Source organism: Priapulus caudatus, unplaced genomic scaffold (assembly GCF_000485595.1).
Source record: "Priapulus caudatus unplaced genomic scaffold, Priapulus_caudatus-5.0.1 Scaffold350, whole genome shotgun sequence".
In the NCBI taxonomy this organism is placed as follows: domain Eukaryota; kingdom Metazoa; phylum Priapulida; class Priapulimorpha; order Priapulimorphida; family Priapulidae; genus Priapulus; species Priapulus caudatus.
Genome location: NW_014577411.1, coordinates 114,698 through 135,295, shown reverse-complemented (window position 1 = coordinate 135,295; position 20,598 = coordinate 114,698). Strand labels below are relative to the sequence as shown.

Below are 20,598 nucleotides of genomic sequence, written 5' to 3'. Positions count from 1 at the left end.
AATGAATGCAATACGCGATTGCATTGCGAATGTGCAACATTATTGCGCAAGGATTGCATCGTTCTAAGATTTGTCAAAGCAATCTATTTATGTAATTTTGTGTGTGTCCTATATATTTATCAAAATTTAACGTTTCTACATTTATACATAGTGGTACTTGCGTCATGATATTATTGTGCAATTTGTAAATGAAAAAGCGTGTTCTGTAAGCGTCACGTATGTGTGTGTGTTAACTGTTATCAGTATCACAATTAAACCTGGACCCGCAGTCAACATGCTAACGTAAACTTATTGAATTAGGGTATCAACTTACACATTTGGAGCATCATGCAGTAATAAGGTAATCACTGGCTATGTGCGTGCTGTGAACAACGCAACAAGACAGTGCACAGTGCACTGTGGGCAGTCCTGCCTAATACAGCAATAGTAATACCCTGACCCTAACCCTAACCCTAATCGTAATTCTAACCCTAACCCTAATCCGAACCCTAACCATAAGTCTAACCCTAAATATAGATATATATTTATTCATGTAGAGAATGCATCGAACACAACGGGAAGAATGTGCGTTCACGTGCGTTTTATCATATCTTGGTTATATATACCGCGCTGGCTATGACGACTGTATGCAGCCGCCGTCAGATGTTAGCAACGCGCGCCCAGCAACAGTGAGTGACACACAGATGTGCGCAGCGAACGGCAGCTGGCAGAAGGGGGGTGGGGGCGATTGCATATACATCACATGGCCGCGAGAGGGAAGTATATAGGGAACAGTCAACAGCAATGAAGGACTTTGTGGGCGTTGATTTATGGGTTTCCAAAAAAACAACAAATATCAACGGATTTCCAGGTAATTTACTGCGGAGAGCAAGTAGTATCAGTCCGTAAATGGCGCCCGCAAATACGCATATACATTTGAGGGCCGTAGCAGAGGAACATGACGGGAAATTCTTGCGCGTAGCAATGGTGAGAAACCGTCGGAAACGGGCGAGGTAGTGTCGCTTAAACGGAGTTTTTTCACACTTCCTATGGACTCACATAATGTTTCTCGGTCGAAATGAACAAACAACACCCTCAACAACACCCCTGTCGATTTTAAAGGGGCTACCCCCACATTTATGAAAATGACATAGGTCTCAATCTGGACATCATCTTTATCCTTGAACCGTTATCTCTGTCGGATATTTAGCTCTGTTTAGTACATTATTGTGAGATATTAGTGTGTTTGGTTCAGTACTGTAATGTATTTTAGTTTACTAAACTGTTTAGTATTAATGCCCATAAACCATAGTCATTATGACCCTAACTCTGACTGGCTAGTAGGGCTGTAACGATCCACCGAAATCGAATCGGATTGCGATTCTCTTCCCTCGATCCGATCCTCGATATTTTTCCCCGTATTTTTGATACCGCGTTGATACCACATTTTTCCTCCAATAGATGGCGGCACTACGCTATATACTGTGGAGTGTTACTCACCAATTTTACTCAGCGACTGTGCAGTGTATATATACCATAGAGATGTATAAATAGTATACATCTCTATGATATATACTCTCTAGACTCTCTAGTCTATTCACCATTTAGTACCGGTATTCATTGACAATTTCTAATAATTTATTATTGCAAAATAATGAAAATATAAAAAATAAGATAACATTTCAATATTTTGGAAATCGAATTGAAGGTATCGAATCGAGAGGCTAATATCGAGAACCAGATCGAATCGAGATGCTTGTGTATCGTTACAGCCCTACTGGCTAGTGTGGTGACTGCCCGCTAGTTCGAAGGCCCACGTACTAGTCCGAAGGTTCACTAGTCCGAAGGCCCATTAGTCCGAAGGCTCATTAGTCCGAAAACCAAGGGAGTGACTGCCCCCTAGTCCGAAGGCCCACGTACTAGTCCGAAGGCCCACTGGTCCGAAGGTTCACTAGTCCGAAGGCTCACTAGTCCGAAACACTCACAGGGGATGTAGGGGGAGGTGTGTGTGGGGGGGGGAGGTGTGTGGTTGTGTGGCAAAATGATAGACTCGGTAAAACCTTGTTATACCGCCCCTCGTAATACCGCCAATCTCATGTATCACCAGGAAAATTTAAATGCCAATGTACAGATCGTTTGTATCTATTTGTACGTAATTTAGCCTTGTAATACCGCCGCTCGTATATACCATAAAACAACATAATTCACACAATTTGCACATTTTTGGCTGTAGAAAATTTTATTTGTTCAGTTTTCTGAAAATACACAGCAGCATTTTAACCAGTGACAATGTATCTGCATGTCCATCTGCAGCATGATGTTTATGACGTTTATCTCTCTACTCTTCTGCTACTAACCATGACGTGGCGCCATCAATCAGCATACAATTTGCTAAATAATATCAGTGAAAATGTTTAGTTTTCCCTTCGGACTAGTGAGCCTGCGGACTAGTGAGCCTTAATTCGGACTAGTGGGTCTTCGGACTATAGTGAGCCTTCAGACTAGTGGGCCTTCGGATTATAGTGGGCCTTCGGACTGACGAGCTGTAACCGGCTAGTGTTCACCATCAGTCAATTCCTATTACATAGAACATTCAAGGATATCATAGAATATGCTCCAGCACACTGAGTTACCCGACAGGTATTTTGTCTCGCTTCCCTGTGTAATGTTTAGTATGCATAGCACGAGAAGGCGTAAGACATTAGGTAAACGCATTATCTTTATTCACGCACGGCGGGCAGAACCCCCTGCGCCGACCATTTACCGCCAGTCACAGACGTATCCATACTCGTAAGAAAACAGCGCAACATATGATATATGACACCCTGCAAGCAAACGACATATTTCTTGGTAGATAACAATAAGCAACACCCTGAAGAAGGCCCCTGTCGATTTTAAAAGGCGTACCCCCACATTTCCGAAAATGACGGCCGGGGGCCAAGCTATCCTTGATCCGGTAGGGCCATCTGTTTAGCCTTGGATTCACCACAGGGCTTTATACGTGACTATAAAATAACCGGGCAATACAGGGTGCTTATGCTATCGTTTGCATTCAATAAACATCCAAATTTAGCCCAATTATTGTTAGCTGAGTTTAAAATGGCTGGCTATAAACCCTACACCTTTATTTTGCCAGCTAAGGTCCACGGGGTATAGAGTATAGTCTGCTAAGCTATGCTGCAAAGATTCCTCACTTGGTTCCCTCATACACTCGTGTTTAGTTCTGTGGCAGATCGAAGGGCTGCATTGTTAGGGATATCTGATGACCTACTCTATATAACCACCAAACCATAACCCTGACCTAACCTAAGCCCAATCCAATCAAATACTTGTGCGCAGTTGTGAAATAAAATAAGATTAATATTTATTTATCTTAATATCTAATATAGTAATACTTATTTCATTTTATTTCTGTTTTCAGTAAAACTAGGACCCTGTAGGACTTCTAGGAGTCAGTAGGATTTTCAACGTTTGTATATATGCAAGACAACCACCACCATGCGAACTCTAAGTACGCAGGAATTAGCCACCCTGCAGAGGCAGCCGGAAAATATTCGAAACATCTGCATTCTCGCACATGTAGATCATGGTATGGAAACCTAGAAGTAGATGATGATAACTGTGATTTGCTGTTAAAGTCAGTAAACCTTCTGGTCGAAACACTGGAAAATTGTGGTGATTTTTTGTGTACAGTTATTAATGTACCGCCCACCTAGGAGGCTTAGTTCTATAATAATTCAACGACAATGTCAATTTGTCAATTTCAAAATGATAACCGAATAAGTGTCAGCATCATTGACAGGTGTGGAGAGAGAGAGCTAGTATATTTTGTATACTTATATATGTTTACCTATATCTTATGTGGCTGCATATTTCAGGAAAGACAACTCTAGCGGATGCTTTGATAGCTAGCAATGGAATCATATCTCACAGATTGGCTGGTAAAGTAAGGTATATGGACAGCAGACCAGATGAACAGGCGAGAGGAATAACAATGAAATCTAGTGCAATATCACTTAGTTTCACAAAAGGTTCGTATGCACTCATTATTGTTATAATGTTCTTATATATGCAGGAGTATGCATAGTCACTAATAAGTATTCACAAACAACTTTATAAATGCAAAAGTCAATCATGAGTTGAGCATAAATTCTGATTGTGGTTAATTATCCAAACGTGTAGGAACAGCATGTATTGACTCTATATGTGTGTAAATGTATTCAAGTTGCTATCACTCAAGCATGGTTAAAAAACAGTTGTAAATTAAACTCACATTGCAGATGAACAGAACTATTTAATAAATCTGATCGATTCGCCGGGCCACGTCGATTTCTCCAGTGAGGTCTCTACGGCAGTGAGACTCTGTGACGGTGCCATAGTTGTTGTAGATGTCGTCGAAGGAGTCTGCCCACAGGTCTGCTTCAATTTCTATCACGTTTACAACTCTCGTGTTTAAAATAGCAGAGATTTTAGATTAGTTTTTTAGATTTTGGAATTTATTAACGCTTTCATATATTACATAGTTACATACATCATAACGATTGTCAATAAATGCAGAGAATAGCATGTATAGAAATGTTAGCCTTCCATCTGATTAATAGATAGTCGTTCATTAATTTATACATTTTATCAGTTAACCTTATCACAATCACGTTTTGTGTTCACTATAGTGATTTCTTGCAATGAATCCCATAAAAATGTTTTCCACGGCTATAAGTAATTTACATGTATTGCCACACGATAATGATATTTCATTCAAACGCAAAATCTACTATGTGTGTACTTTACCGGTCGATTGCACCTCCCCTCCCCGCTCGAGCCATGACTAGATTTCGCCAGTAAGGTTTTGACAACGGCTGCGCTAATTTTATCTTAAAATGAATGCCGCACGTATTTCACCGATCGATTCCCCTTCTTAGCCCCCCTCCCAGCAGATTTCGCCGGTGAGGTTTTCGTCAGCTGCCGCACCCAACACGTCCTAAAGCGAGCTGCCATGGCCGGCTGACCCCCTGTTTTGATTGTCTTCTCTTCTCCTGCAGACGAAGGTCTTGCTGTGTCAGGGCGTGGCTGGAGCGCATCTCACCCCCTGTTTTGATCGTGTTTCTCTTCTCCGGCAGACGAAGGTCGTGCTGCGTCAGGCGTGGCTGGAGCGCATCAAGCCCGTGCTCGTTCTCAACAAGATCGATCGGCTGATCACCGAAGTGAAGCTGTCGCCGCTCGAAGCCCACCGGCACCTACAGCAGATACTCGAGGACGTGAACGCCGTCACGGGCGAACTGTTCATGTCGACGTGCACGAGCAGCGTGCGACCCGGTGGCGCCACCCGCAAACAGTGAGCAGACGATACGACAGGCAACGCAGCGTGAGGTGCAGAACGACGAGAGAGATGAGCAGGTGGGACGTGTATTGCACGAAGATACAGTACGCACGTCTATTACCCCGAAATTCTGAAAACCGAAAGTTTGGTGTTGGAATTGTGCACACATGTGCGATGGGGGGGTTTTAACGCTGTTCTCTTCTATTCCATTAAATTATGTTCCATTCCATTTTGTTGTATTCTATTCCATTTCATTCCATCCCATTTTACTCTATTCCATTCCATTCCATTCCATCCCATTTTACTCTATTCCATTTCATCCCATTTTGCTCTATTTCATTCCATCCCATTTTACTCTATACCATTCCATCCCATTTTACTCTATTCTATTCTGTTCCATTCCATTTTATTCTAGTCCATTCCATTCCATTCCAACCCTTTTTATTCTATTCCATTTCATTTTGTTCTATGCTATTCAATTTCGCTTCCTGCCATTCTCCGTGTGATCGCGCTAACCCCCCGCCTCCTCCCTCACCGCAGGTGTATGACTGGAGCACGGGTCTGGAGGAGACCGATGACAGCCACCTGTACTTCTCGCCCGACCAGGGCAACGTCATCTTCGCGTCGGCCATCGACGGCTGGGGGTTCGGAGTCGAGCAATTCGCCGTGCTGTACGCGCGTAAGCTCGGCGTGCGTGAGGACGTGCTGCGACGCACGCTCTGGGGCGACTACTACCTGAACTCGAAGACGCGACGCGTGTGCCGCGGGGCGCTCGCTCGCGGCCGCATGCCGCTCTTCGTGCGCTGTGTACTCGCCAACGTGTGGGCCGTCTACGAGGCCGTGCTCGACGGGGAGGAGAAGGACGCAGCGGGGAGGATCGCGCGCGCGTTGGGTGCGAGCGTGCCGGCGCGCGACGCGAGACACGCGGACCCGCGCGTGCGCCTGCGCGCCGTGTTCGCCGCGTGGCTCCCCCTCGCGCGCGCCGCCCTCACCGTCGTCGTCACGCGGCTGCCGTCCCCGCGACAGGTCGGCACGGAGCGAGTCGAGCATCTGCTCTGCGCGCACGGAGAGAGACTTGACTCGACGCCGGCGGCGACGCAGGCGCTGCGCGACGATTTCCTGCGCTGCGGCAGCGGAGACGACACTCCGACGATCATTTACGTCTCGAAGATGTTTGCCGTCGAGCGCGCGGCGCTCGCCGAGTTCAAGCAGTGCCCCCTGACGGCGGAGGAGATCGCGGAGCGGCACACCGTCGCCCGGCAACGGCACACCGAGAGGCTGCGTGCTCGAGCGGAGGATGCTGCTTGCGGCGGCGACGAGGGAGCGATGGTGAACGGAAGCGCGGGAGAGGATGGGACGGCGTCGGCGGTAACCTTGGCAACGGACGCGGAGCCGGCGTTGACGGAAACTGCGGCGACAGATGAGAATGTGTTTCTGGCGTTTGCGAGAGTTTTTAGCGGGACTGTTCGTCCCGGCCAAAAGCTGTACGTTCTCGGACCAAAGCACAATCCCAGGACGGCTTTAGAACATGCAAGTATTCACGCCCGCCTAGTAGTATTTGCCTGCAATTTTTGCTTGCACACACACACACATGCACGCACGCACGCACGCACGCATGCACGCACGCATGCATGCACGCATACACATGCGTGCACATGCACACATCCGAACACACGCACATGCGCATGCACATGCACACGCATACACACAGCATTGCTGATGAGCTGTTTCTGTGCATTGGTCTATCGTTTCGAACGTATGGCTGTCCCGTGTCTTACCTAATATTCTGTTGCTGACCACAGATGGAGATAATGCCCGGCGAGAATATACATAACCTAGCCAGCGACAAGCACATTACGGTGTGCACCATTGGTCAGCTCTACTTACTCATGGGAAAGGAACTGGAAAGATTGGACGAAGTGCCTGCTGGAAACGTTCTTGGTACATATAAAAAGTTTCTCTCAGTTAGATCCATAATAAGTTATAATTACTTACAACGACGAAATTTTCGTCCATCTCTCCGATGGAGACTTGCTTAGGTCTGATGTTTCCAGGTAGATGGTAGCACTGGAAACAAAGTTCGAAGTTTGTTTAAACTAGACGATTAAACTATGATTTCTATTAGTAACATTATCGTGTCAGTGAGGGGTGACTGCCTGCCGTTGACTAACATGGGTATTTCTTCTGCAGGCATCGGGGGCCTGGCTGACCACGTGCTGAAGTCGGCTACGATCTCAAGTACGGTCGCGTGCCCGGCGTTCACTGACACATACATGAGTGCGTCGGCCATTCTGCGTGTGGCCCTCGAACCGAAGCATGCTAGTACGTATGACGCAGTGTAACACCACTGCAGAGCTCTCCCCAGGCCTGTTGGGTTCGATGTGGCTTCAAAGCTGACATTCATTTGCGACCTACCATGAATCCACAAGCCTTCATTCTATTATCGTTCTATTATTATCGTTATTATCGTTATTATCGTGTGGGAGGGAATGATGAGGTAGTGAGAGAGAGAGAGAGAGAGAGAGAGAGAGAGAGAGAGAGAGAGAGAGAGAGAGAGTCACGGATAGGGAGAGGGTGAACAAGAAGGCGAGAGAAGTAACTATATTAGAAGGTATATGTGCATCAGTGCCTGTGTGTTCCGTTTGTGCCGTACGTGCGTTTGTCTGCGCGTGTGTACTGTCCCTCCCTTCCCTTCCCTTCCCTTCTTCCGTTTCTTTAGTTTGGAAAAGTCATTAAAATTCCAGATCTAGATAATCAATATTTTAATAATACGAATGCTATCATTTCAACTCAGAATAATTTAAAGAAAGTGTTTCTTTATTAGCAAAATAAACCTTTTTTTTACATTATGATACATCAACAGCTGTAATTTTTACTGTTTAACAAAACAATAAGCAGACTTCATAAAATTTCTGCAAAATATTTACAAATTTCAATAACAACATTAAAAATGTCTATATAAATGCATAAATTGTAAAACAAACTATTGTAAATGTAATCATGCATGCAGATACAAACAACATATTCACACTGAATATGCAGAGAGCCCTTTCAGTTGGATTCCTGCAACGATGCCATATCAGAATTTTCCAAAACGGCCACTAAGTGCTAAAATAGGACAAATGACAAACATAACACTATTGACCCTTTTTGCACCGTTTTACAGCCCATCATAGTAATACACACAACTGTGATTTGACCCTATTCTTTTATGTTTGGAAGTTAAATGATACAATTTTTCTTAAACTGTAGCATTGTATATTCTAAATGCATATAATTATTCAACAATGTAGAAATGTAGATTTAACTAATCTAAACAACCTTTGGTACCTAGACAGTAGACACTAATAACTGCACCACTCATTCTAACCTGCGCTGTTTATTTCTGCCATCTAGTGCCAAAAAATCTGAAATAGCATTGTTGCTGGAACACTGTACTGAATTACTTAATTAGAGCACTTGCGTGTTCAGAGTACAAATATATTTATGGTATGAATAATACAACTAACTAACATTGGCACACACTGTTTGTATCTAGATGCACGTATCTAGATATGCCACACCGCACGTCAGGTATAAAAAAGAACGACGTATGATTCCAAAACTAATCATTATAACTGATATCGGATATCGAAACGCAACCTTTACATAAAGACATGCCTCGCCATGGAGACAATTAAGCTATTTAAACTTTAGATGTCAACCATGAGACCTTGATAATTCAGGTAGCTATGAGACATTGAGAAATGTCAACTGTCAGACAGTCGACTTCAGCCAGCTATGAGACACTGAGACATGTCAATTGTGAGGTATTGAGACTTGAGCTAGTTGTAAGACATTGAGATATGTCAATTGTGAGACGTTGGGATTTCAGTAATTATTGTTATTATAGCTTATTATCGTTATTATCGATTATTATCGATTATTATCGTTATTATCGATTATTATCGTTATTATCGATTATTATCGATTATTATCGTTATTATCGATTATTATCGTTCTATTCCCTCATTGTAACGTCTTAATTTCCAGCGGAGTTTACTTTCGACAATCTCGTAATGACAGCAGATGCTTATCGTTGTAACGGAAGGCGGTTGCCGCGGTAACGACGGGCGGTAGTCGTGGTTAATAACAGCGGTCGCCGCGGTAACGCCGTGCATTGTCGTGGTTAATAACAGCGGTCGCCGCGGTAACGCCGTGCGTTGTCGTGGTAACTGAAGCGACAATTGTCGTGTTGCAGGCGAGATGCCGCAGCTCGTGCGCGGCATGCGCCTGCTCAATCAGGCCGACCCTTGTGTGCAGGTCGTCGCCCAGGAGACCGGAGAGAACATTCTCGTCACCGCTGGAGAGATGCATCTGCAGCGTTGCCTTGACGACCTACGCGAGAGGTAGGTGGCGCCCTCTGTTTGATCAATGCTGTATATGCGAGTCGGAAGGCTGCGGTCGGTCGTCGCTGCGGTTAACGTTCGTTTGTTTTTTGCGAATTTTAGGTTTTCGAAGATCGAGCTGGATGTGTCGCCGCCGATCGTGCCGTTCAGAGAAACGATCGTTGCCGAGCCGAAGGTCGACATGGTCAACGAAGTCATCGATGACGTGACAAAGAAACCTGCGAGAAGGTGAGTGCTTGTATGAGGAAGCTGTCAGCTAGGTTGGTAGGGTGCCTGGCTTCAGGCATGAGAATTTTCTGTGGATTCGCGGATTTCAGGGTTTTGGTTTTCATTTTAGTCATTCTTGAGATTGATGCAAAAAACTAATAAAAAGCTTAGGGGTGTAATATGTACTTTTTTGTCAAAATTGATGCCATTTTTAATTTAAACTTTATAAAAAGTCAGGAAAAATACGTCAAATTTCACACAGAAGTAACAGAACTCCAGATAAATATTGCGATGTATCTATGTAATGTAAATTAAGGCATGCTTTAAGTTAACCGCCACATAAAACTTTGAATTGTTAGTAACGATATTGGTCTTTTACTAAGAACGGAATGGACTTACAATTTTCCCCAGAATGCTTGAAAATGGCCTATCTGCCCTTCCAAAATTCAAAAATTGAAATATTTCCTCCAAAAACATCTCAACACTAGCCTGATTCAAAGAGCTTGGGAAGATAGAAATGGCAATAGGACCTTGTTGGCAGCGAATTTATTGCTATTGTTGTTTTTGTTGATGTCGTTGATGTTGTTGTTGTTGTTGTTGTTGTTGTTGTTGTTGTTGTTGTTGTTGGTAGTGGTTGTTGTTGTTGTTGTTGTTGCTGTTGTTGTTGTTGTTGTTGTTATTGTTACATGCGTCTCTGATTGCAAAAATTCTTTATCGGTCATAGTCTATCTAATCAATCTAATGATATTCTTTTATTCTATCTAATATTATACTATTCACATTTAACATAATGTTATACTATTCACGTTTAACATAATATTATAATGTTTACCGCCCAGAATGTGCGATTGCTACTGCAGATTAAACAGCAGAAATGGTTTGCACATCTTGACTCGTGTTGACGTGCTGTGGAACGTTGTCAGGGTGAACTATGATGGGGATGAAGAGGCTGCGACTGCGGAGGAGGCGCGCGAACCCTGGGTCGAGGTGAAAACACGTAACGGGCTGATCACGATGAAGATACAAGCCGTGCCTCTACCCGAGCAGGTGACGAAGATACTGGAGCGGAATGCCGAAAACCTGAAAACGCTCGGTGAGATAGAGTGACTGTGGTGCCAGCTGTAGCGTAGAACTAGTCTAGTGGTTCAATTAACACGTGAATGTAGATGTGTAGTTGTGCTCACTGCCTTCTATTTGGCAGTGTCTGTTGGTAAGGATCACTTCACTTGGCATTGTATTAAAGTCATGTTGTACTTGGATGCTCGGTTCTTGCATGGCATTAGTAACTTGTTTCCAAATTTTAATTAACTAGTTAGTCGATGAACATTAACTGAATCCTTTGCTATCCTATAGATCAGTGAATTATTTGATCGAATACGTCAATGAACTATAAATTAATCCGGTGCTATCAACTAATTTGGTCTAATGCACAGATGAATGGTAACTGAATCCTTTGCTCTGTCATAGACCAGTGTATTAATTTTATCGAATATGTTGATGAATGTTAACCGAATCCTTCTCTCTTCTGTATCGACCAGTTTGATCGAATATGTCGATAAATGCTAACCGAATACTTCTCTCTTCCGTATCGAGCAGTTTGATCGAATATGTCGATAAATGCTAACCAAACGCTTCTCTCTCTCTCTCTCTCTCTCTCTCTCTCTCTCTCTGTCTTTCGTATCGAACAGTTGACTGCACGGCGGTGAAGGGAGAGGCGGCGGGCGGGCTGGAGACGCTGAGCAGCGAGCGACTACACACGCTGCGGGAACTACGCGACAAGTTACGCCAAGCCTTCACCTCCGCCGCTGCCGACGACGACGCATCACTCTGGGAGGGCGCCAACGACAAGCTGTGGGCGTTCGGTCCGCGCCGCACCGGCACCAACGTGTTGCTGAACGCGATCCCAGGCTACCGGCAGCCGAGCGTGTGGCGCGGGCTCGACGACGACCAGCAGGCGGCGCCGCCGGAGGGGGTGCTGGCGGCGTGCGACAGCAGCCAGCAGGGGGCGCTGGGCCATGCTGGCGACGTGCGACAGCAGCCAGCAGGGCGGCGCTGGGCGTGCTGGCGACGTGCGACAGCAGCCAGCAGGGGGCGTGGGGTCTGCGCGCGGGGCGCAGCAGCGTGGTTAGCGGCTTCCAACAGGGGCGCTGGGCGTGCTGGCGGCGTGCGACAGCAGCGTTGTGAGCGGCTTCCAGCAGGGGGCGCTGGGCGTCGCTGGCGGCGTGCGACAGCAGCGTTGGTGAGCGGCTTCCAGCTGGCAACGCTCGCGGGCCGATGTGTGAGGAGCCGATCACAGGACGTGTGCTTCGTGGCAGAGACTGGACGCTGCGAGTTCGCCGCCGCCGGCCCGCAGGTTGCCGCGGCGAGCCGACGCCGGAGACGGGGGAACGTGCGACGCCGCGAAGCCGACTTGGGACGAAAGCGTGAGGCGCTCCACCGTGCTGGTCGATGTGGTACAGACCGGGGGAGATAGCATAGCGGGAGCCACGCGTGCAGTAGGATGGGGAAGAACAGGAGGCGCCACCGTGCCGGACGATGTGTAGATGGAGAGACACAGGAGGGCGCCACCGTGCGCCGGCGTGTGTAGATGGGGGCACAGAGGGCGCCACAATGCTCGGTTTGATTGGGTAGATGGGGAGACACAGCCCGAGGGCGCCAGCGTGGGCCGGTCGATGGTGTAGATGGGGGAGACACAGGAGGGCCGCACCGTGCCGGTTCATGTTGTAAGATGGGGATCGGGGACACAGAGGGCGCCACCGGTGCCGGGCGTAGTAGTGTGGTGGGTGCGCATGAGCAGCGATGAGGAGAGAGACGCACACGGCGCAGGTGGTGCGCCCCGCAGGTGGCGCGATGAAGGCGTGCGAGAAACGCGGGGCCGGCGGGTCATCGGGCGACAGTCGGGCCGGGCGGCGGTCAGCGGCGTGTCCGATCTGACGCTGGCTGCGTGCGAGGCCGGCAGTACGCGCCCCATCTCGCGGCCAGGATGTCAGGGTGAAGGAGGGATGCCCGCCACGGCCTTCCAGATGGCGGCCGCCAGAGGCTGATATGCCATGTACTCGTCCTATCCACGGCAACCCGGCAGAGGTGCTCCGGTGACTGAGCGTGGCGGCTTGGTGGATAAGTGGCAGTGCGGCGTGGTTAACTAAGTGGGTTGGGTTAGGTCTAGGGTTGGGGTTCTGATCGGGCTACGGTTTGGTATTAGGTTGGTCTCACGAAGCCTGATGTTGTGCATGATTGCAGGGTGCAGCTAGTAAGGCTCATCAGCATTAATGGCAGCGGCTTTTTCTGACGGAAAATTGGACAAAGGAGTGTAATGGCAGTTCTGGCAAAAATGGCGCATGATGGATTCAGGGGAAATAACAATGAAAAAGTCTCTGCCCCGCATGACATATCTCAATATACGCCATAGCACATCTGAGAATATGCCAGAAACACGTGGTGATCTTTGTATTTTTTAGTCATTTGACTAGATCGCAGATGCAGCTTGGTAGAATCGCCATAGCGTGACGTCTCGTCCGTCCGGCTGTGCGTCCGTGGTCAACAGTTGGGCAGAAATACTTCAACCGCTTGACGTACGGTCACGATATTCGGAGTCGGGAACGTCGAGGATAATCGATAAAACGAGTTCTAGGATTGAAGCTGGGGGCTCAAAGGTCAAAGGTCAAGGAGGTGCTAAAAGAGAAGAGGAATTTCTCTCGTACTTTAAGGTATAGGGACGGGAAACTGCAGTCGAGGGAAACAATTGGCGGAAAGATTTTCGGACCTGGTACCTTTTCAAGCTCGCGTGCATGAAGATACTACACTTCTAAAATTTCGGTTTGCATTGAACTCTATGGCAAATTTACAGGGGTTCTTTTGCCCAATTCGGCGGCTCTTTTAGGCAGTTTCGGGGGCTAAACGCCGCGAGCCCCCGATGTATTTTTTTCACTACGAATGGGAGGAATTGGCCAAATCTAACCGGTCGACTAGGTCGTGTGTCGGCCGTGCCATAGCATCATGGGTAGGACAAGCATTACTGTGCCGAAATTGGAGGGCACAGGTCAACAGGCTTACTCAATGGCAGATGTAGAACATTTTCTTGAGGCATGGTCTGACGGAGCCAATTGAAACTTTTTGTTTCGCGGTGACCTACATTATGGCTTGTGAAAAGGTACATAACTGTCTTCCCAATGACTGCCGAAGAGTAGTGTGTCTGATAACCTCTTTGACTTCTCCAAGAGAGGCGTTAAACATGATTTGTTGACTGTTAACACACAGGACTGAATGCTCTTTGCTATATAGACGCAGTGTGTGTGTGTGCGTGTTGCCCCATGGGCCCGCGTCGTTACGCCGGTGCTGTAACGGTAATGTGTCCCTCGGTGCGTGTGTGCCAGGGGCTCTGTACGGTGCCCTGTAACGTATGTGTCGTGCGTAACCTTGCCAGGGCGCGCCGTGTACGACCCAGGTGCCCTGCTAACGTAATGTGTTCGTGGTTGCGTGCCTTGCCAGGGTGGTGTACGGGTGCCTGGTTAACCGTAAATGTTACCGCCACAGCTCGCGCTGAGACTCGGCAGGTTGAGAACGAACCGCCCAGCCCGTCGGCGGCCGGCACGCGCGGGGAGCACGCCCTCGCCCATGTCCCGCACCACGGGCTGCCGCAGAACCTATGGGGGTAGCTTACGGCGAGCTGTGAAACACCAGGCTGCCACGAACCAGCGTAATGGAGTCTGCAGTCAACGTATGTGCTCAATCGTGCGTGCTTGCCGGAAGTGCTTACGACAACTGGTGGTACCGTATGTTGTCCGTGACCCTGATTGAACGGTCGGTGTACGCACGGAGCCCTCCTAGTGCAACTTATGTGTCCGCGACCCCGTAATGTTGCGCAGGTCCGCGTGTACCGCGCTGCCACCGCCTGTAAACGTTACTGTCGCCGCTGCCCCCGTGCTTGCAGGTTCGTGTCGCTACCGACCGTTGCTTTAACTTTACCGTATGTCATGTATGTGCACCTCAGCGACATGCCCAGGGCGGTTACCAGCCCGGGGCTGTGCGCATACGCTATTGTGGTACGTTCGTCGCGATGCCATTAGTAGGGGGCTCCATACGCCGGTGATGCTTACCGCACACTCTTGGTGCGTGTTGGTGCCGTGCGGCCCAGCGTCCGGGGTACGACCACGTGCTGTACTAGGGTCCGTCTGCTTGCCAGGTGCGCGTTGGTAAGACCGTGCCACTCTGGTCCGTCTGCTGTTTCCGTGCAGTGACATTGACCAGGGCGGGCGAGTGTACCGTCACCCGTCACTGTAGTGACGTGTCGCACTGCCGTGTTGCAGGGCCTGCACGATGTCCGAACCAGGCGGTGACCTGTAAGTACTGCGTACCGAGCCCCGCCGCAGGGCCGCGGTGTACCCACCCGGGGCTGTAAGCGTTATGTGTCCAGTGTGAGTGCCCCTTGCCCAGGGGGCGTGTACAGGCGGCCCCGCCTCTGCCTAAGTTCGATGTCCGTGCCACGCTGCTTGAAGGGCGCGACGTGTCCGCCACACCGCGATCGTCTGTGTCAGTGTCAGTTGTGCCACCCGGCCCGGCCCCCGCCCTCCTGCTTGCAGGGCGCGTGTACGCGCGGCTGTAACGATAACTGGTGTCGTTGGCCGTGTGCAAGGCGCGTGTACGCCGGTGCTGTAACGTATGTGTGGCAGTGGCTTGCAGGGCGCCGTGTACGCGGCTGCCCTGTAACGTATGGTCGATCGTGTGCGTGCTTGCCAGGGCGGTCGTACGGGCCCGGTGCCCCAGTTAATCCGATGTGCGTCGCCGGTGCCGTGCTCTGCACACGGGTGGCCTGGCTCGTTCACCGCTCCGGATGCTGTAAACGTATGTTCCGCCCTAATGCGATGGCTTGCAGGGGCGCGATGTCCCGCCGGTGCTGCTACCTTACAGGTTCCCTCCTGTGCTCTCGTGCTGCAGCCGCGCGCGTACGCCGGTGCTGTAACGCTAGTGTCGTCCGTGCAGCGCTCTGCAGGGCGCTCGGTTACCGAGGTGCTGGAACCTAGGCTGATCAGCTCCTTGTGTGCGTGGCTTGCAGGGCGGTCGCCTGTGTGATAACGCGTTCCGTGCGTATCCGCTTGCCAGGCGCTGCCCGTGTTACGCGTGCCTGTACGTCATGTGTCGTGTGTTGAGCGCGTCGCGCCGGTGCCCCCTTCGTAACGCGTATGTGTTCTCCCGTGTGACACCCGTGCTTGCCACGGGCGCGTCGTAACCCCACGTGCATGTTAAAAACGTAATGTGTCGTGGCACCTGCGACCTTCATCTCATCTCCGATCCACATCCCGTGCTCTGCAGCGGGCGCGTCGTAGCGGCTGCCTACGTACTTGTGTGTCTGTGCTGTTGCAGGGGCCGTGTACGCGGTGCTGTAACGTATGTGTCGTGTGCGTGCTTGCAGGGCGCGTGTACGCGGTACTGTAACGTATGTGTCGTGTGCGTGCTTGCAGGGCGCGTGTACGCGGTGCTGTAACGTATGTGTCGTGTGCGTGCTTGCAGGGTGCGTGTACGCGGTGCTGTAACGTATGTGTCGTGCGTGCTTGCAGGGCGCGTGTACGCGGTGCTGTAACGTATGTGTCGTGCGTGCTTGCAGGGCGCGTGTACGCGGTGCTGTCGCGGCGTCACGGCCGCGTGCTCAGTGAGGACATGAGGGAAGGCTCGCAGGTGTTCAGCATCCACGCAGTGCTGCCCGTCGCCGAGAGCTTTGGCTTCACGGAGGAGATGAGGAAGCGAACGAGCGGCCTCGCCATGCCGCAGCTCATGTTCAGCCACTGGGAGGTGAGCTTGTTCACGCGCGCGTGCACGTGTGCGTGTGAACAGTGTGTGTGAACAGTGTGTGTGAACAGTGTGTGCGAACATCATGTGTGAACATTGTGTGTGAACATTGTGTGTGAACATCATGTGTGAACATTGTGTGTGAACATCATGTGCAAACATTGTGTGCAAACATTGTGTGCAAACATTGTGTGCGAACATCGTGTGTGAACATCATGTGTGAACATTGTGTGTGAAGAACATTGTGTGCGAACAGTGTGTGTGAACATTGTGTGTGAAGAACATTGTGTGAACATCATGTGCGAACATTGTGTGTGAACGTCATGTGCGGACATTGTGTGCGAACATTGTTTGCGAACATTGTGTGCGAACATCGTGCGTGAACATTGTGTGCGAACATCGTGTGTGAACATCATGTGTGAACATTGTGTTTGAACAGTGTGTGTGTGAACATTGTGTGTGACGAACATTGTTTGTGAACATCATGTGTGAACATTGTGTGTGAACATCATGTGTGAACATTGTGTGTGAACACAGTGTGTGTGAACACAGTGTGTGTTCACACAGTGTGTGTTCACACAGTGTTCGTGAACATATTGTGTGAACATATAGTGGGTGTGACAATAACAGGGCCAATTAAAATGACGCATAAAATGAGTTTTTCAAATGAAGACCAAAAAATATGTAAAAAAAAAACTGCATCATAAGTAAAAGCCAAGTGGGTGCTTATTATTGCAATAATCGATTAAAATACCGATCATTAGAACAGAAGTGACATAATATAGATCATCTGATTATAATACGAATAATGATTACTATCATGACATACTGTTGTTATGCTAATCACTATTATTATCATTGCTATGATGTACTATTGTTTACCATCTACTATAATAACAACATGATGATAATTAGAGTTAATTTGCTAACATGTGGTGTCTTCTGCGACTGCCTTTGACAGGTGATGGACACAGACCCGTTCTGGGTTCCCACGACGGAGGAGGAGTATCTGCTATACGGAGAGAAAGCCGACTCGGAGAACCTTGCGCGCAAGTTTATGAATGGCGTGCGGCGGCGCAAGGGACTGTCGGTGCAAGAGAAGATCATCCAGCATGCTGAGAAGCAGCGCACTCTGGGGAGGAACAAGTGAACGTGTCACGGTCACGTGCCACTCGTCAGAGGGGGAATCGTCCGTCGTGTTGGGAAGCGGTTAACTCTTGGAATAAAAACAAATGAACGTGTTGACGTCACACGCAAACTCATCAGACTGGGTTAGTCGTCTGTCGTGAAGCGGCGCACTCTGTGGAGGAACAAGTGAACGTGTCGTCATCACACGTTGCTTGCCAGACCGGCCAGTCATCCAGCGTTCGCAGCCATGTGATCTAGAAGCAAGTGATCATGTCGAAATACGTCGACAAGCACTTTCCAAAGACGTTAGTCATCATGCTTATAGAACAGTATGTTGTGAGAATTGAATGTGTACTATAGAGCAAGCAGCAACAGCTAGAGAGCACTGTGTGAGCTTTATGAAGCTTCTGTTGCTAATGTTGAAGAACTGCAGCATTCTGAGAGCACATGAAGAAACATGTGGACATGTTTATTTATTCTCACAAATCAACAGGAATGAAGAAAGCTAGAATGAAGAGGGTAGATTGATTAACTGACTGGTAGCTATCATTTTAAAATTATTTGGAAAACAGAGCAAACCTATGCTTTTAATATGAAACGTGTTGAATATATAATCTGTAGTTTGGAAAGTTATTAAATTTCCTGATCTAGATAATCAACATTTTTATAATGCTAATGCTATCATTTCAACTCAGAATAATGCTTAAGTAATTTAAAGAAAGTTGTTCTTTATTAGCAAAATAAAACTTTTCTACATTATAATACATCAACAGCTGTAATTTTTACTGTTAACAAACAGGGTTTCCACACCCCCTTGAAAGTCCTTGAATTTTGTCCTTTGTCCTTGAAAGTCCTTAATTTTTCCTTTTGTCATTAAAAGTCATTGGAAATATGTCCAAGTTCTTATTTTATGTCTAATGTCCTGGAATTTTACATTTTTGACCTAAAATAAAAAGCCAGTCTTCATCGCTGGTTATCTGACTGACCCTATTCCAAGTCTTCGATAAAAATGTTAAATTTAATTCAAAATTCACATGTCATTGTCTGCTAATGTACTCAACTTCTAATGTACTACAAATACCAAAGTAGTTTGTTTTGTCCCTAATTTCTACGTGCAGGTGGTGTAGCAGTCAAGATAAGTTCATCATTTTAATATTATTTATTACTCACTGTTTATATTTTGCTACACAATTGTGTTAATTTGTGTGTAAATTGTGTGTAGGAAAATACACACTGAGTAATAAATAAAAATCATTATAATAGTTACATAGTCACGATCCCTGCTCCTGCCACCCATGACTAGAAAGAGGGGAAACGAACTAGTTTTAGCAGATACTGTTCTGTGAATTTTGGATTAAATTTAATATTATTTGTTATTATTTGTAAAGATTTGAGACAAGGAGAATATGGTATCTTTCATGGGTTGGAAACTGAAGAAGATCTTTAATTTGACCAACTCAGCAAGTACTATTAGCAAGAAATTTATAGAGAAAGGATTGCTCTCATTAAATTAGGGTGTAATAACAACTATTTTTTACTTTATATATGAATCTAATGTATATATGATGACTCTAAAATGCTAAAACTACTTGTCACAGATAATAGGCGCGTTCACACACAAGAAAAACCGCGATGCTAATCGCGATGAAATACCGAGATAATTGTGTCGTTGTTCACACAGGCGAATAATCTCGCTAATCGCCGAGCGGGATAATTCTATTAATCGAACTGCGCATACTCACTGCCGGAATGATGGACCAACACCTAATAACGTGCACACTCATTCTAACTCTGCGCTGTTTATTTCTGCCATCTAGTGCCAAAAAAATCTGAAATAGCATTGTTGGCAGGAACAGCGTACTGAATTACTTATAGAGCACTTGCATGTTCAGAGTACAAATATATTTATGGTATGAATAATACAAGCTAACTAACATTGGCAGCACAACTGTTTGTGTATCTAGATGCACGTTATCTAGTATATGCACCCCGCACGTCAGGTATCAAAAAGACCACCGTATGATTCCAAATACTAATCATTAAAACTGATATCGATATCGCAACACGCAACTTTACCATAAAGACATGCCTCGCGCATGGAGATCAATAAGCTTATTTAAATCGTTGTAGATGTCAACCATGAGACGCTTGAGGAATTCAGGTAGCTGATGAGACATTAGACGAAATGTCAGACTGTCAGAAGGCGACTTCAGCCCAGCTATGCAGACACTGAGACATGTCATATTGTGAAGGTATGAGACTTGAGCTAGTTGTAAGACATTGAGATATGTCAATTGTGAGACGTTGGGATTTCAGCTAGTTGTGAGCATGAGATACGTCAGCTGTGTGCTGCACGGATCAGGTCGAGTAGCAGGTGAGACAGCTAGTTGTGAGACATTTGAGACACGTCAGCTGTGTTCTGCACGGATCAGGTCGAGTAGCAGATGAGACAGTGGTTGTGAGACATTGAGATACGTCAGCTGTGTGCTGCACACGGAATCAGGTCGAGTAGCAGATGAGACAGTGGTTGTGAGACATTGAGATACGTCAGCTGTGTGCTGCACGATCAGGTCGAGTAGCAGGTGAGACAGCGGTTGTGAGAAGAGTGGAGTTGCCATCACAGATCTCAGCTTCTGGCTCCAACTTCCACATCTCCCACTAGAGGGACTCTGCTGAAGCAAATGAAAACACAAATCAACCTTACCTAAGTAACTACACACTTACTTTCGACGACACCTATCACAGACCTAGTTAACGTTACTGACGGAATCACTGATCCCTGTAATGAGTAATGCA

At 47.4% G+C, this 20,598-nt stretch overlaps 2 protein-coding genes across 5 annotated transcripts in view; one reads left to right on the top strand and one right to left on the bottom strand.

The window, feature by feature from the left end:
* On the top strand, positions 1-18,784 carry LOC106809385 (elongation factor Tu GTP-binding domain-containing protein 1-like). The gene is given in 17 exon segments (XM_014812449.1): positions 1-340; positions 3,401-3,568; positions 3,858-4,010; positions 4,260-4,393; positions 5,097-5,269; positions 5,271-5,373; positions 5,837-6,826; positions 7,099-7,237; positions 7,487-7,618; positions 9,537-9,684; positions 9,787-9,912; positions 10,815-10,984; positions 11,580-12,155; positions 12,158-12,314; positions 12,915-12,981; positions 16,492-16,677; positions 17,636-18,784. Coding segments are annotated over 16 exon segments (3,534 nt in total). The 5' UTR covers positions 1-340; positions 3,401-3,477; the 3' UTR covers positions 17,825-18,784.
* Positions 18,785-20,077: 1,293 nt separating this feature from the next.
* The window catches only part of LOC106809392 (flagellar attachment zone protein 1-like), a 36,006-nt gene continuing 35,485 nt past the window's right edge, over positions 20,078-20,598 (bottom strand). For 3 of the 4 annotated variants that reach the window (XM_014812457.1, XM_014812460.1, XM_014812459.1), the window contains exon 22: positions 20,078-20,474. In XM_014812457.1, the coding sequence (XP_014667943.1) occupies positions 20,211-20,474 (264 nt within the window). In that variant the 3' untranslated portion in view covers positions 20,078-20,210. The remainder of the gene's footprint in view (positions 20,475-20,598) is intronic. The other variant, XM_014812458.1, reaches the window with a different exon arrangement.